The sequence below is a fragment of the Dreissena polymorpha genome, chromosome 4 (assembly GCF_020536995.1).
Source record: "Dreissena polymorpha isolate Duluth1 chromosome 4, UMN_Dpol_1.0, whole genome shotgun sequence".
Classification (NCBI taxonomy): Eukaryota; Metazoa; Mollusca; class Bivalvia; order Myida; family Dreissenidae; genus Dreissena; species Dreissena polymorpha.
The window spans coordinates 9,021,215-9,039,260 of NC_068358.1; the positions used below are offsets into that span (position 1 = coordinate 9,021,215).

General features: G+C 34.8%; 1 protein-coding gene across 3 annotated transcripts; it reads right to left on the reverse strand.

Annotated features, from left to right (window-relative positions):
* Positions 1 to 148: 148 nt before the first annotated feature.
* LOC127879506 (uncharacterized) lies at positions 149 to 16,441 on the reverse strand. 3 transcript variants are annotated; one of them, XM_052426375.1, is made up of 8 exons: positions 16,320 to 16,441; positions 12,061 to 13,466; positions 10,832 to 10,983; positions 7,607 to 7,774; positions 7,104 to 7,239; positions 6,557 to 6,715; positions 6,059 to 6,244; positions 149 to 2,937 (listed from the first exon to the last, which is right to left on the reverse strand). In XM_052426375.1, exons 2-8 carry the CDS (start codon positions 13,439 to 13,441, stop codon positions 2,042 to 2,044), a joined length of 3,078 nt encoding a protein of 1,025 aa, XP_052282335.1. In that variant the 5' UTR covers positions 13,442 to 13,466; positions 16,320 to 16,441; the 3' UTR covers positions 149 to 2,041. The 3 variants fall into 3 exon arrangements, with proteins under 3 accessions (XP_052282335.1, XP_052282333.1, XP_052282336.1); XM_052426373.1 differs by having other exon boundaries at positions 6,557 to 6,718; XM_052426376.1 differs by lacking the exon at positions 6,557 to 6,715.
* Positions 16,442 to 18,046: the final 1,605 nt, after the last annotated feature.

Sequence of the window (18,046 nt, forward strand, 5' to 3'; positions counted from 1 at the left end):
ATTAATATTCTTATACGAGATCCAGCAACTGGACAATTCAATACCACTATCAATCAACAACACTGTCAAAATTGCTGCACCAGCACTTCCAATATCCAGAACTTTTCCAGATATGATCTTTATACAAATACATCAATAACATAAGATATTTTTCTCTTGGCATAATTTATGTCTTTAAAACGACAATGTTACAAACATTAAATTTGAACACAGATGAAATACCCAAATGTTCCAATATAGCCTGCGTACATGTACCTGGTGTTATCAAATACTTGAAACTATGAAATGGTGCCGAAAAATGCTCAAAAGTACATTTAAAAATACATTTCAGCAGAAGATTGTTTAATACTAGTAGATATATGTACCAGCAAATAATTATTCTTTGAATATACTTCAATTTAAGTATTCTTTTGTAAATTTACTTCAAGTATTTGTAGAGTGAAGAAGTGCATGAATTGTACTTGAAAATATAATATAATTTAATACTGTTCCATTTTAAAGAATACCTCAATTTATTTTACTTCAAATATTTTTAGCCTGGAATATTGGATCTTTAGTCTTGAATTGTACACTAACAGCTGGTATAGTATAACAACTATCCCAAGCTATTTTTAAAAACAATGTGCTGACTCACTCATAACAACAACTTGGCAGTAGAGTGCATGTCAAATACTTAACTACACATATGGAACTCAATTCATACATCAAGTAAAGGGCTTGACATTTAAGTCTGTCAGTATTTTATAAATAAAACAATATCACTGAAATTGGTTAATTCATTAATAAAATTAGTTTAATCTTTGGGGCTGATAAATGTACTTTTTCTGACAAACAGGTTGTTTGTGGAGGTAGCATTTGTTACAAACCAGTTATTTGATCTTCTTTGACAAACAGACAGAAGGAACGAACTGAATTATACTTTTTTTATATATACACGTTTTTTTATATATCACAGTCAAGTGCCAAAACAGGGATACACAGGTCTAGCCTATGTGTATGGCTATGCTGAGCACATTTTCATCGATGTGATACATGTATCATGAAATGCTATTTTATATATGTGTGTATGCATTATTTGGCAACAATATAATACACAATACAATGTTTGTTCCAACAAAACAAGTGTGCCTTTGAAAAATATCCCCAGCCAAAAACATGAGCAAACTATATAAATCAAATGAGAATACTTACAAGCACACAGGTAACAAATAAAACAATAACAAGAAGATCTATAAATATCACAAAATAAATTTCATAGTTTAATAGTATGACAATAAAATGATCAATGTAAGTAGAATATGAACAAGCAAATTCATTGAATTGATATCCCCCGCTATTATACTTCTGGACACAAGATATGGCTCTGGACACACACAAAAAGCATTTTTTCAAAATATAAAGGGCCATAACTCCGTTATTATTCAATGGTGTACAATGCCATTCGACGTGCATCATCCTCTAATCCATATATATACTCATACCAAGTTTCAATGAAATCTGCCAAAGAATTTCCAAGATATGGCTTCGGACACAAACGTGCCGGACGGACGGAAGGACGGGCGGACAGAAAACGCCAAAACAATATCCCTCCGCCTATGGCGGGGTATATTGTAAACAATATATTTAATCTACTTATCATGAGATTATGTTAAAATATAATGCATTACTGTTTTCAATTAGCAAACAAGGAACTTTTATTATATTGAACATTGCTGGATTTCCTTTTTACGGAATGATTAAGTAAATTCTCAAGATGGGTGATAAATTCTCAAGACGGCAGTTGAGTTTCCATGTAAATGCTTTTTTATATTTCAACACTATAAATGTACAAGCCTACCGAAAGCAATCATACCAATAAATATTTTCACAACCAAATCCAAATCAAACAAACAATTGTATAGATTTTAAAACCAACATTCAAAGACATGTGAATAAAATAAATAGCGTGCTTAACATATGACAGCTGAATTATTTTTAAACATTTGTTGCGTAAACCAGTACTGGTTTCACAAATACTGTTAACAATACTGATACCAAGTGCCTATATCTGTTCATCAGGAGATTCAGTAGTATCCATGCTGTCCACCATCTGTTGGATGACACTCCAGTTAAGATTTGGAAAAGTTTCCGGGTTCACATCATCCAGTTCATTGAGAATTCGAGAAAGATTTGGGTTGTCTTCGTGGCCCAGACCATCATGCATTTTATCAGGAGAGCAAAAGGGCAGTGCTTCGAAATCTAACAGGGGAGACATGGGACAATCATTGGCTTTCATTTCTGTGTATTCTGAGGAAAAACTTGGTGAGAGGCCTTTCTTTTCACCAAGAGAATCTAAGAAGCTGTCATCGAAGAGCGTTCCTTTGATTGGAGTGTTGGAGTGGATTGGAGATGACTGGATGTCAAGGGGCCTTCTCTTCTTGACAGCCGGTGTAGACGTTGTTAGCAATTCATCAATAACGTCTTCATTATCAGCAGAGTCATAGGTGCAGGACAGGATTTCTTTCTCTAGTTTTGAAATAAACTTACTTCCATCTTCATCATCCGAACTCTCTAGCTCCATCTCTTGCAGCTCTTTGGCATTCAGCTTCCTACGCTTTGATCCAGGCACTTTGGCAGGCTTATTATTAGCTTCATTCTTATACATCATTGGTTTTGGCAGGCCAGGCCTCACTCTGGGGCGCTTGGTATTGTTTCTAGCGCCACTAAGCTCGGCAGAACTTGCCACATCACTGGAACTGGCTGTTTCATTAGGCAGACTGTCACTGTCGACAGAGGAGGCAGACTCCATAGTCTGACTATGTATCCAGGCCTGTTTGACTATGCTGGCAGGCTTCTTGGTGTAGATATGCTCTTGGCTGAGCGAGGCAGGATCACAGTATTGCTCAGGGGGGACAGGGCTGGCGCTAGACACTTGGATGGAGGCAACAGCTGCCGATACTGTAAACAGATGTATGGGGCTTGTATTATCATTTTGTTTTTGCTTGTTCATAAAGATTGAAAATACAGCAATCAGGAAATTTGTAGTTTTTTTTCCAAATTGGAAAAGTACTGCTTTTTAGTACTTTATAAACAAGGAAAAAAATTGCTGAGTAGAATAATATATATTGTATTGTATGCCTGGTATGTGTTCTAAAAATAAAATCACTGATAATGTTGTAGATATATGACTTAACAAGACTATTGTCAAGCCATATATAAGTCCCATACCGGTTCCACCATTGTAAGAAATTCCAGATTTTTTTATATATATATTTGTTGCCGTAGCAACCAATTTTTTTAAATTAGGATCAAAATGAAATGACGTGCATAATGTCCATATTGCCATCTATCCATGTTTCAAGTTTCATGAAAAAATATTAAGAACTTTAAAAGTGATTGCAGGATCCAGAAAACCACCATTTTCAGCTGAATTTCTAGTCTATCTGTTGCCATAGCAACCAGAATTTTTGAAGTCAGAATGAAATAAATGACGTGCATAATGTCCATATTGCCATCTATCCATGTTTCAAGTTACATGAAAAATATTAAAAACTTTAAAAGTTATCGCAGGATCCAGAAAACCACCATTTTCAGCAGTATGTCTAGTCTATTTGTTGCCATAGCAACCAGATTTTTTTTATGTCAGAACGAAATGAAATGACGTGCATAATGTTCATATTGCCATCTATCTATAATTCAAGTTTCATGAAAAAATATTAAGAACTTTAAAAGTTATCGCAGGATCCAGAAAAACCACCATTTTTAGCAGTATTTCTAGTCTATTTGTTGCAATAGCAACCAGAATTTTTGACGTAGGAACAAAATGAAATGACGCGCATAATGTCCATATTGCCATCTATTCATGTTGCAAGTTTCATGAAAAAATATTTAGAACTTTTAAAGTAATCGCAGGATCCAGAAAACCACCATTTTCAGCAGTATGTCTAGTCTATTTGTTGCCATAGCAACCAGAATTTTTTACGTCGGAACAAAATGAAATGACGTGCATAATGTCCATATTGCCATCTATCCATGTTTCAAGTTTCAAGAAAAAATATTCAGAACTTTAAGTTATCCCAGGATCCAGAAAAAACACTATTTTCAGCAGTATTTCTAGTCTATTAATTGCCATAGCAACCAGAATTTTTGACGTAGGAACAAAATGAAGTGACGTGCATAATGTCCATAAAGCCATCTATCCATGTTCCAAGTTTCATGAAAAAATATTCAATACTTTAAAAGTTATCGCAGGATCAAGAAAAGTGTGACGGACGGAGACAAAACCATAAGTCCCCTCCGGTGAAACCGGTAGGGGACTAAAAATATGTGTCTGGCAGTATGGATGCACATGACAAATTGTATCATGAGCAGTTATTCATTTGTGTTTCAAGTTCGTAGTTATACAAAATGTTCAATTTCTGAATACACACCTATTTCCAGAAAATGTGCTTACATTTTTTTTTAAATTATAAACATGTTTATGATGTTCCATATCTTTCAAGGGCATTTTTGTGATTTTGCTGTTATGTTTTTGTATTCAATTCTTTAAAATGGTAATGAATACAGTGCCCCAGATAAGCTGCGTATCTGCGTCTTTCACCCTATTAAAATGTCTAAAAACGCAAAGAAATTAAATAACATGCGTATTGAAAACGCAACCATTTTGATTTGTACGCATATTCGTCAAATTCGATGCGTACGACACAATAGCTTCAATCGAAAATGCTTTGCTTATTTTCGGTATTTTCTCTTTGAAATAATTATTGTCACGCGTCTTTATTAAGCAAGCGCCTGGATGACGGAGCATGAAAACAGTCAAGCTTTATTCAAACTCTGCGTTCTAGATTTCATAGTTAAATAAAGCGTCTGATCAAATTATTTTCCTCGACTTACATGCGTTTTTAATCTGACTTTATCCGTCGCTCATTGTACATGTATTTATAAAGCGCCTGTACTTTCAGTTTCTATAACGATGCGAAATAAAAATATCTAAGAGAGGTCGCAAGACGCCCGCTATTGTTGCGCAAAAATATCAGTCTATCGCAAACTGTTTCGAACCAAGAAAGCATGAGCCAAATGATCATTAGTGTTATCGATTTTTTTTGTTTTAAGTTTATATTAAGGACAGTTTCAATGATTAAAAATGTTATGAAACATCAGTTTATTAAAGTTAATTATGATAGTTTAAAGTTTTATTGAATCAATACAAGTGAGCATCTTCCACAAAGGTAAAACATTAGTGATATAAAGGTATGCATTTTTATTAATCATTTCACCCTATTTCAAGAAGGAAATCACCCTATTTTTCAAAATCAATGGGTGAAAACCCTATTTCTCAAATAATTATCTGGGGCACTGTAAATATGAAAAAAGATGATGTTTGTTTCCATGGCAACCACAAGTATCTATGATTTATAATACTACAATTAATTCTGTATTTTGTTATCAATTATGTTCATCGACATATGCTAGTAATGGTGTTATTATCAAAATAAACTGATGAGCATAATATGCACTGATGCTTATTTAATAACGTCATTTTATTCAAAATGACGCTTTTAGGTGTTTTGACAGGAAACACAAAAAGGACATAACTTCGTCATTTTTAGGAATTGGATGCTCAAATTTCAGGTTTTGATTTGTCAGATGTAGCACTTTCATAATATATGCTTAACTGAAAGTCATTATTGATCAGATGGGTCAAAATCTTGTTCCCAGCCATATCGCATTAAATAAGTCTTTATTACTGTATTAAATGTTCAAGTACTTATGTATACATGTTTACAATGAGCAAAAACTAAAGCAATGTATCACCTGTCAGAAAATTGCGCATGACAAAAAGTATCAAATCTAAGTTTTGTAAACTTGTAGCATACCCTTTAATATTTCTGTGATCCATTCTGGGTTTCCATTTGGTTTTAAATGGATTAAAAAAAGTGAATGCATTTTTTTTTTCATTTTAACATTAATTGTATGGTCTGTATTAATGTATTTTACATACATTTCTTAACACAAACATGTTCCATGCAGTGAGAAAATTTTCATTGCACAAAACAAAAAGAACATTTCTTGCCGTTACCTTCCGAGATGATTGGGCTGGGGCAGGCAGAGGTGTGGCCACTGAGGTTGAAGTACATGTGCCCTGAGGCATGCAAGGGGCTGAATGCATCGCCCATGTTGCCCAGGGGGATCAGGTGGTACGTCTGGGGGGCAGGGTATGGCGCTGAATTGGAAGATGTGGGGCGGGGAAGAATGGGAGGGGGGCCTGCAAAATCAACATTATGTATGGTATATGGATATGCTATAAGGGCAGCAATGTTGGTGCACATAAAATAGACCAACAAGCAAAGGCATTGGACTTCTAAAATACATTTAAAACGCAAACAACTTATTAATTAACCACATAATTGATAAATACATAATTTGTAAATAGTTCCTGTTTATAACACTGAATTTTCATACAGAATTTTAACTTAATCACTAGGGGAAGCATTTTTCTTCACTATTAAATATAATTTACTGAAATTTTTAACTAAACATTGGTAGAGGAAACAGGTACAAAATGCACATGGCGCACCTTTCTTCTTTGAGTTACAATACATGGGGAGGGGCAGGTTGAGTGATTGATGGAAGGCCTGGGGTGTTATGGCAGACAACTGACTCCCTGAAGTGTGCAGGGGGATCAGGGGAATCTGAGAGGGCAGGGAAGGCGTTGACCGTTGCACGTCAGGGGTCTCTGCTGGAAATTAAGGTAAAAAGTAAAGAAGTTTTCAGAAGGAAGTAATTTTATATTGTTTGATTTACATGCATGATACACAAAAAAGTACAACTGAAACAAGAGCGTTGTATCAAACGTGATGAATATATACAGACTGCTTTGTCAGTTCTTTCCAGAACAAATAAATAAGGAATGTGTGGATCAGTGTGAATGAGAAGCATGTTAATGCACATCTTCAATTAATCGTGAAAATGCATGAGAAATGTGGAAGTAGGTCACTCCGCAACCTTGTCCCCCTTTGTGCAGACAGATACAAAATCCATTATAACCCCTATCAAGCTTCACTCATTTTTGTAACCTTCACAAAATTAGTGAAGCTTTGCCCACTATACTATGACATTCTCACCATTTGAGGGCTTAAGCTTCATGTAGGATTTCGTCTTGGGCTCCACATCTGACTTGAGTGTCCAATAGGAGCCATGTCTCTTGCCCTTCTCTCGTTCAAAGATATTGTACAAAGACAAGTTGTGACGAATTGAATTCTGAAAGACACAACAAAATAGACTTATTTTTTAATGTTAAGATAATTTATATTATACATTTTTAAAACAAGCTCAATCATTATCAATATAAATTACAATACAAATTATTCTGCCAACTTCAATTGGTCCATGGTACAGGAACATGATTACACAGTGACAGTTATGTAACAGTTGACAATGAAGAAATAACTTTTAAGATCTTATGAATGTTTAGTTATTCAAACATTTTCTTCAACACAAATTTGCTAATGATGCATTTTTCTTACAAACAGGTTTACATTTGCTACTGATTTCCAACAAATCTTATCACAAGAACAATATAACAATTAAGAACATGAGGTCAGAATGGCATTGTTTTTAGTTGTACCTTCCATCCCTGACGCTCATTCTGCTTGTAGTAGGGGAATGTGTTCTCAATCCACTGATTGATTTCCTTGAGCTTCATCCTGCGGTCCGGCTGGCTGCACAGAGCCATCTGAATGAGTGCCATGTAGGAGAATGGGGGACGCTTCTCTTCAAGGAACTCTCCACAGATCTACAAAGAAGTCCTGATTTTGATCGCATTATACATGTATATTATTTAAATACTTTCTATTTGTGCCTAAAAGTAGTATTGCTGTTATAAAATAAATTGATTGTTGAACAATATTATATCAAATAATCATCTATGAACATTGCAGAATACTGACAATAACTGCTGTGAAAGATAATCTCTCACCAGTATTTTACATTCTCTATGAGTTTTGTTACACAAATGTTCACATACATGTCACATATTTTTTAATTATTCAGAAAAAAAAGAGCATCATCAGTATTATAATTTAACAGAAATAATAATTATATGTACTGTATTGGCAACTGCATTACAAGAACATAAATTGTTTTGAAGTTGAACAAAATTAATCAAGTTTGTTGAGCAATACAAACAAACAAGAGTTCCGCGGTCAGAGACATATCTGGGGTTTTTCTGCCTATTTTGGGAAAAGGAGTCTGACCAAATTGGGAATTTTTTATCGACAAAATTGTTCATTTTGTGAATTTTTGCTTCGATGAAATGGTTCATTTGGGAAAAAAATGTGAATTAATCATGCTTAAATAATTCAGAGGTTTAACAAATAAATTTGTTTTTATTTATTTTGTCTTCTTTATATAAACAGATGCAATATTGGGCATGTTCAACGTTAATTCAAGTACTGCAGTTTTGTTTTTCAGTTACAGTTAAACTCTGAGATAAGAACTGAACAGTCAAAACCTTTAGCAGATATTTTTGACCAAAACAAACACTGGTTAGTCACACAAGTTATAAGACACTTCATTCTTAAAAAAAAAAAAAAAAAAAAAAAATTTTTTTTTGGAAATTGGGAATTTTAATTATAATTTCGGTTTGGGATCGGGTCCGTTTGCTTTGGGAGTGCCTCCGTTTTCCGGAGGCGCAGACAGTGCTGAAAAACCCCTGCATATGCCCCCAACCCCTCGTGACATCATGCCAATCATTATTAATCAGAAACAACATCATTTGGCAGTTTAGGGAAAACATAAAAAATATAAACAATTTAAACAAACACATTTAAGTGTAAATGTTGTGTTATTGGTGTATTTAACTTAGTTTCATTAATATATTTAATCGTTAATCTGCTATGTAACAGTATATAAATATTACATGGGTGACAGTAAATTTGTCAACTTGAGGAAAAACTGTCAACCAAGGCGAAGTTGCCATTGAGGTAAGCGTGTCGTTTATACTAATCTGATTTTTTTATGACTCCTGTTAAAGCTTAAATAATGGCATTAATCTATTCTACAACACAGTTTCAGCGCAATGGATATTTTAATTATCCAAACACAACGGACATCTGCGTACTGCGCATGGGCGAATGGGACAGTTTAATTTTTTAACATTCCGCATTCCTGCTAAGGCAGCAGGATACAGAAATTTTGTGACAGTAAATTTTTTCCCGCTGGTGGCACGTGATTGCCAAGGTAGCGGGCGACAGTATTTTTTGGACAGTAATTTTTTACTGCTGGGTCTCTCTGACAGTATTTCTATGTCACGATGGCAAATGGGAGTTTAGCATTGTGAATTAAAGTGAGGTATAATAATATGTAATATCTGATTAATTTCTATAATAAAGGCTGAAATGGGTGGTTGATTTCAACAGGCTGCATTTAAATTATTACAAGACATTAGTAAATAAAACCTTTCTTTCTCTTATTTTTTATTGATTGTATGGAACTTTAAAATGTGTATGTTGTTGACCGGTACAGGAAAATTTACTTAAAAAAATAGTGATTAAATCAGTATTTTTATTTACTTCCTTGTAAATTTAACAAGACTATTACCAAGCAATATAAGTCCCCTACCGGCTAAACCATTGTCAGAAATTGCACCATTTTTTAATATATTTGTTGCCATAGCAACCAGAATTTTAGACCTAGGAACAAAATGAAATGACGTGTATAATGTCCATATTGCCATCTATCCATGTTTCAAGTTTCATTAAAAATATAATGAAACTTAAAAAGTTATCCCAGGATCCAGAAAACCACCACTTTCAGCAGTATTTCTAGTCTATTTGTTGCCATAGCAACCAGAATTAGGAACGAAATGAAATGACGTGCATAATGTCCATATTGCCATCTATCCATGTTACAAGTTTCATGAAAAAATATTAAGAACTTTAAAAGTAATCGCAGGATCCAGAAAAGTGTGACAGACTGACGGACCGACGGACGCACAGAGCGAAAACCATAAGTCCCCTCCAGTGAAACCGGTAGGGGACAAAAACAATTTAACATTAAATCAAACATGTATTTTGTTACAAATATCTGATCTTTATTTATTTTTTTAATAATTTAAAATCTCATTAAACAGCAGAGATTCAAAAGCTGACCTGAAACCGGAGCCTTATATTTATTGCCAGTGCCAGGAAAACCTTTATTTCAGCAGAGTTTACCTCTTCCTTTTATCTCATTCTTGAGTTTTCTTAGCCATTTAACTTTGAGGAGGTCTAGTTAGATGGCACAAGGCAAATAATCTAGCAGCGTTTTTTATTCACCATTATGGGAATGGGGTCAGGTCCCTTTGGATTCATGGGAAAAATCATGGTCTTTTTACTAAAATTGTGAAATTAGTTTGTTGCCGTTTCGCTAACAAGTGCTTCAAAAATTAGGAATACAAGTGCTTTCAATATTATGTTCACTAAGGTTTAATGGGAGATGCTCGACAGGAGTTGAAAAAAATATTGAGATCTATATACATGTAACAATATCCTTTTTTTCATTGGGAATACTGGCTCCAAATTTGAACGAAAAAAAAAACCCTGTCAAGGCATCATCTAAGAACAATTTCAAGAAGTCTAAAGTCTCCTGATTGTCCATTTAATTGTTCAACTTTGAATGACCTGAACATGGGACAACTAATGGCATAGACTGCTGTTTTGACCAGCCATTCTACACATCAAATTGATTTTAATTGCCACTTGTTTACGCAAAATGAAAGATTGTAATGTATTGCCGCTTTTCTAAAACTTTTGCATTTGGCAACAATAGCGAATGGCAGCGACAGCCCTGAATATGCAATATATGTGTGAACCTTTGCAATTTCCTCTTTGGAGAGCAGTGTCCACTGCACATTCTGGTAGGGGTTGGGCTGGGACTGGGCTGCCTGCTCTTCCTTCTCCTTCAGCTGCATGCCCTTCAACCACTGAATGTTGGTCAGCGAGCGATTCAGCACGCTGCCACTGCCTGAAATATCAACATTTACTACATCTTAAATGCGTGAGACTTAATTACAGTTAATTCCTATGTCAAATATAATTAATATCTTCCCTTAAAAGCTTCTGCAAATAAATGAAATACTAAGAATCAAGCAATCGTCTAAAATATTTTGCCAACAGCAGACATAAAATGACTATTCGGGTCACACTTACCAAAATCCTTAGAGCCTGGTTAATATTAAAGGGACATGAGCAGTGCCGGTTTCACTTGTTTTTTAAAACAGAATTCTTTCATTAGACTCCTTACTTGGGGAAGAGTAGGAGTCAAAAGGAAAAAAGAAGTCCCATTGAACATTGCACACTTCCTCAAATCTTCAACAAAAATCCATTTTAATAAAGAATGAATATAAAATAACACATAACATTATTGTTGGTTTCATTATTAAAAACCCAAATAAAAAATTTACATTAGGAATCTCTTTCATTATATTCTCTTTATTACTCGTTACTTAAATAAAAAACCGATGCAGAAAAACAACAAAAAATACACAACTCTCTTCAGGCAAATGCGCATGAAAGTGCTTAATATATTTACATTCACCCCAATTTTATACATTAACTTTTTTTCTACACAAAAAACAATTATAACTTCCTTGCAATCATATTTCCATTTGAAACAACAATAAAACCAGTTAAATACACAAGTCCTTGACAACCACAACAGTGTCACCCGATGATATCAATTAAACACATGCCTAAAATACTGCAAGCTTAGCTGTCAGCTGAAATCAAAGGTCTTTATGTAAATACCCACTTAGGACCAGTTTCTAGGAAGTTAAAACTGTAAATTTTTAACACATCAGCAAGTAGCCGTTTCAAACAGAATTAATCAATGCTACATTACTGCAAGCATGCACATACTGAAGTCTGTCAAATACAGAATTAATGCATTAGTTCCAAACAGGATGGGATGGACAGGGACAGAGACCCCTGATTAGTTAATAAATCAATTGTTAAAAAACAAATTAAAAGATAATCATATTCTTGAAAATTGTTTGTCGATGTGCACGTTAAGGCTGTGAACATTTGGTAAAATAAAACGTACTTCTCTCTCCGTTATCAGAAGATTCCTGTGAACTGGTGAGCGATTCCATACCAAGATCCAGACTTTCCAGTTCATTGTCCATACTTATGACCACACCACCTGAGCCATCTGTAACTTCCAGGCTTGACTTCCTGTTAAGACGAACATGTTCAAGTGCTTCATTGCTACTATCCACGTTATATGATCCATTATTTACCGGGTCTGAGCTCCAGACATTTGTTTGTTCAAAGGACCATGATGATTCAGGGGTCTCCAAACTACTACTGCCACTGATGAAGCCTGAACTGTTATTTAAATTTGGCGTATAAACAGGATTCACAGGGGAAGAACTATGCTGTGTAAGAAAATGTGTGTTTTGACGAGTAAATGGCGATGGTATGATGTACACAGGTCTATGGGTGTCCGAGTCCTGTTTGCTATGTGCTCGCCGTTTGGCCTCTATATATATTGGTGTAGATGTTAATGGCCCTGCTGAGGTAGAGTGACTTGATGAATCTGCAGGACTTATTGGTATAAATCTGCTGGTAAGTGGCCTTACAAATTGCTGGTTAATTGGTGAAATATTGCTGAATGTTGGCACCGCTTTGGGATTGTTTTTTGGCAGTAATGTGGCAGGTGTAAGAAATGGGTTGGATGACTTGTCAATCACTGGCACAGCATCATGGGTGTAGGTCACGGACTTTTTGAGAACACTTTTAGTTACACCGTCAGCTGCTGTCGGAGTTACAAGAACAATTTTCCTGGCAGCAGATTGCCTGTCACTAGTTGTTGGCCTCACAAAGCCAATATCTTGTGAAGTCAATGGTAATGGATGTTGCTCTATGGCTGGCTTTCTTGTCTGCGGTGCAGACACAGGAGACTTCAAGAAATAGGTATTCATTGCACCTTTGTCACTGACACGCGCAAAATTATAAGTAAAAATATCAGTCTCTATTCCAGAATCCTGACCAACATAGCCAGACTCTTGTCGAAGGAATACACTGCTAGCACTCTGATTACTGTCATACTCTTCATCATCAATGTTTGACAAGTTTAATTTGACGTCCTCTGGCTTGTGACATGGCTTTCTCCTACTCAACAAAATTTCGCTTTCAGCTGGGGAATCGATTTCCCGGTCACAAACTTTAGGCTTGGATTTTCTTGGCTCCTCAACCACTGTTGCGCAATAATCCTGAAAAGTGCTTGCACCTTGTCCTGATCCTGTTGATTTTATATCTGATAAATTTGAGCTCATGCAATCCTTTCTAAGGATAATCATATATGTACTTTTACTGCCCTCCTGTGATATTTTCTGTACTTGCCCGTGGGGTATAAAAGACTCTGCTGTCCCTCCCAGAATCTTTGAAGGTTTACATGACTTTTCCTTGCTGGGTTCATGCATGTTTCATCTCCAACTCATCTAGTTTCTACAATAAATTATAACAAATAAACAATTCAAAAGGTAATGTAGCATTCTAGACAAATACTGACTTCTTATTTAACACAACTCAGACATTTGTCTCCACAAGTATTTGACCTGTACAAGCCAGCCACTGAATAGATTATTTTAATGCTATCTCAGCTAATTTCGCTGTGTTATTGTTATAGTTCCATTTACAATTGACCACATCAAGTCATATCAATCAGAGCCTTTCATAAGGAAATCGGGAAGAGGCCCTAGCCTTTCAAATTGAGAATTTCATGCGCCATAAGTGCTCATTTTGGGAATACTGCGTTTTTAAACGTTTTTGTAACAGGGTCTTTTTCATTGTGCAGAAGTTTTAAAAGACACATTGTGGTGCATTCTTAATCATATTAGAGCTCATTGCTTTCAATTTGGGAGATGCCCAATATGTCTAAGTAAAAAAAAAAAATACAATTTGGGAAATTCCTCTATCAATTTTGGAAAAAATGACCTTATTTTCAATTGAGAAGGGGCCAAATTTCGGCCAGGTATATAAGGGTGAAAAGCCCTGTCAATCAACCATTGGGGAAACCTTTGTACATTTAGATAAATAAACATTTAAAAGACAGTTTTATAAAGTTAATAATACAAGAGCACAACACTCGGTTGTAGGTGCAGTTTTGAATAAATGAAAGCTTGTCAGAAGAAAAGGAAGAAAGGTAAGTGGCAGGTTTAAGAAATAATATTTTTCTATCATGGTTTGTTGTCAAATAACCCACAGTAAGGAGTATACATGTAGATATATAGGAATTAAATCACGAGTGCGAAGCACGAGTGATTTGATAACACGCATCTATACTCCTTACTGTGGGTTATTCGACAACAAACCATCATAGAAAAATATTATTTTGATTCTTACACGATTCTGATTGATTTGGTTCAAGCTTTTGGATGTGAATTATATTTTTCAACACTCCGCCATTCTTAGTACAAAGTTCATTATCTAATGACGTCATTGAATTGTACAAACATATGACGTCGTTTTCATTTATAAATATTTTGCAAATGACGTCACTTTCATTGAGAACACCAATCGTAGGAACTAAATGACGTCACGTTTATTGATGCTACTGAAAAGCTGACACCAAATATGCAATTTGTTGTTTCAGTACATTTATATACATGCTACATCTATTACATTTCTTTAAGAGCGGGTTTTAGCATGTGCATTTTACTGCAATATTTTCTTTACAGGGGTTTTCCTCGCTTCATTGGGAAGAGGCCCTAGCCTATGGATTTTGGGAAGAAATTGCTCATTTTGGTAAGAATACTCGCTAATATAACTGCTTTGGGAAATGAAAAAGCTGGTGTAAGTTAGTATTTTTGGGAAAACTGCATGATTTTAAAGAAATTTTCAATTGGGAAGGGGCCTTTAATAGGCCTCTGTTATATAAGGCTGAAAACCCCTGCTTTATTTATTCGGAACTATTATCAAAACGTAAAGCTCCGCCCATAATTTATTGCAGAATAACCCACACTTGATTTCCTTCTTTGTATATTATGAAAACAAGTCACGTGCGGTGCCGTGTTAGAATTTATATTAGAGCTCATAAAGACCTTGACCTTTGACCTAGTGACCAAAAAATGGGTGTGGCGTGTAGAAATAATCAAGGTGCAGCTACATATAAAGTTTCAAAGTTGTAGGTGGAAGCACTTTGATTTTAGAGCAAATGTTTTCTCAGAAAACAGCCAAGCTAAAAATAAAGCTGAATATCAACAAATTTTCTACCATAAATGAATTTTACACAGGGCTTTTTTAAGGCTTTACTTGATTTACGCACGCTTTGCTGTTTTGGCATACAATTCTGCAAGCGGGGTGTGATATGTAGCATATCAGATATCATTGCAACATTTTTGTATAGTTCATTATAATTTACATATTATCTCCCTAAAATTAATATGAATGTTAAACAGTTATAATTTATATGTCAAGTTTTTTATCATGCATGGAGGAAGGGACTTTATTCAAATAGGACAAAAATAAAGGGCTAAAACACAGTTGGGGATACATTAACATTAAATCGGTTATAAACAAACATTACTAAGAATGTATATGCTGGCTTTAAGGTTATCCACTTGGGAAGGGTTTAGTGAGATCTGCCAAAAAGTTAAAGGGGAGTTGAAAGCTCTAAGTTGCAATAATCCAACTCCCAGCTATTGACCCTCCATGTCGCTGGGATGTACATTCATGTATGTACCCATAAAAGCTTGGTTTGCCATGGTCCGCTCCGGTGCTACTTACATGTACCTAGCGCACTCTTAAGTATACTAAAATGTACCTTGGGTACGGAAAATATACTAACAAGTACCCGGCCAATTTTGACTGTAACCGAGTTTAAAACGCGCTAAGGAATTTGAAAAAAAATCTCTAAGAACAATACCTTCCTCAACATGCTTTTTGAGTACGAGTTTCGATAATAAAGAGCCAAGAGGCCATTTTACAGAATATTGACATAAATATTATGGAAATAATTTTATTTGAAAAACAAAGAGAATATTTTTATGTAAACGTGCAATATAAACAATGCATGATTTCATAAAATATATGAAAACTTGTGTTTTTTTTTCATTCAAACAAAATATGATTCGTAAATAAATGGCACCTTTGTAATTTGACAGGACTTAGTGTTTCAATATTTGGATGTTGCGTGAACAGGCATGTGTACATTTAGGTTAGAATTACAGGCTGAACAGTACTCCTATAAATATGAGGTCGATTTACATCGGGGTAGCTTACGTCTAATTATTTGGACTAGCTGAACAGGAAAAGATTTGTAAAAATAAATAAATAAAACAAGATGGAACGCGTTAATACAATAGAATTAGTTGTGTCTGTTCATGCAGCTAAGAACCGGAAAATTTTCTGCATGTTTCAACAAGCTGTCAACCATTTTTAAATTTCGAACCCTCGTTTGCCACAAGCCAATGAAATTGTACAAACAAATCTCGCGTGAATTCCTAAGAAACGAGATTTGCATTTTCTTTTGTGACAACATCGTCCATTGGCTGTTCATTTAATTTTATCCAATCAAAGATATTTTAACAAAAAATATTGTGTTTACAAATGGCAGCCTCCATTGAAATAAAAAAATATGTCTGAACATGAAAGTTCGGCTGACATGGCGCGAACTTTATTTAAATAACTATTATTTAGTGCCTTCATGTCATTAATTATAATGATGAACAATCTTTGCTACAGTGGATATGCGTAAATTATATGTTATGTCCGTCTTAAGAGACATCAACCGTTGTTGCCTAGATTGAAAAAGAATTCCAGAGAAAATTTAACTTTTGGCACTGCCACTTACCATGTTTACATGTAACTCCATATTAAGCGAAACGTGAATTACATAAGGTAACTAACGAGCATTGTATAGGTCATTGATATCTAAATATAGGCTCTCAGTAGGCTTTCGGTTTTTGAAACATAATCACCACGATAGATTTATTGATAAAAAATCCATTCATTGTAATTGAATGGATCTTAAATAAAACACATAAACTGAGGTGTTGTTATATCAGAAAATTGTCCTTTACCATTAAACAATGCTATTGATTTATCTGACCTAGAGGGAAAACACTAATTTAAAATAGTGTACATCTCAGGTGGTTTGCATGTGGCTATGAAATTAATTTGTAAAAAATAATTTTGAATGAAAAATAATCAAATTATAATGAAAAATAAAATTCTCTGAAAAAAACATAAACATTTTCACAATTAAATATATATATAGAAAGGTATTTAACTAAAAAAGACCTGAAAACAGGGCGTATCGCTATAACCAGCCATAACTTCATCAATTGTGCAGCGATTTCCATAAACTCCATCTTGAACTTTTATTTAACGCAGAAATGAATTTCTGTTCTGGAAATGTACATATCTTGCTATATGTTTTGCAAATGTTTGTTCAAATTTTAAGAAAAAATACCATACACAACTCGTGTGACCTACTCATCAACGATCTGACCATGCAGTGCTTCGGAAGCGCTTAATCAAGCTTATTTCTACGCTTACATTTGAAAAATTACACTTATTTGAAACCAATTGAGGGTCCACAGAGCGCACCTTTTTGCATTACTGGGTTTTTTAAGTCAGTACATTAACATTGAAAAAACAAGAGGCCCATGAGGGCCTGAATTGCTCTACTGGCTGGAATCAATAGGGCTCAAGCCCTTGATAGTATGAACAATTTGAGTAAGTTTTAAATAAACAGACCCAAAATGGGAAATTTATCGCATAAACAAGAAGAAACGTAAAATTTAAACTTCAAATGGCTCCTTTTCAACAATAAGTTGGAGAAATTTTCTTCACTCTCAATGGTGTTCTGGCCCTTGATGATATAAAACATCCGTTGAAGTTTCAAAAGCATAGAACTTTATATGTAAACAAACAAGAAATGTGTTTGTCGGAAATACTATGTCCCCTTCTGCACTGCTTTGATTATTTTTTTTGACCTTGAAGGATGACCTTGACCTTGCCTGCTAAAAATGTGCAGCTCCATGAGATACACATGCATGCCAAATATGAAGTTGCTATCTTCA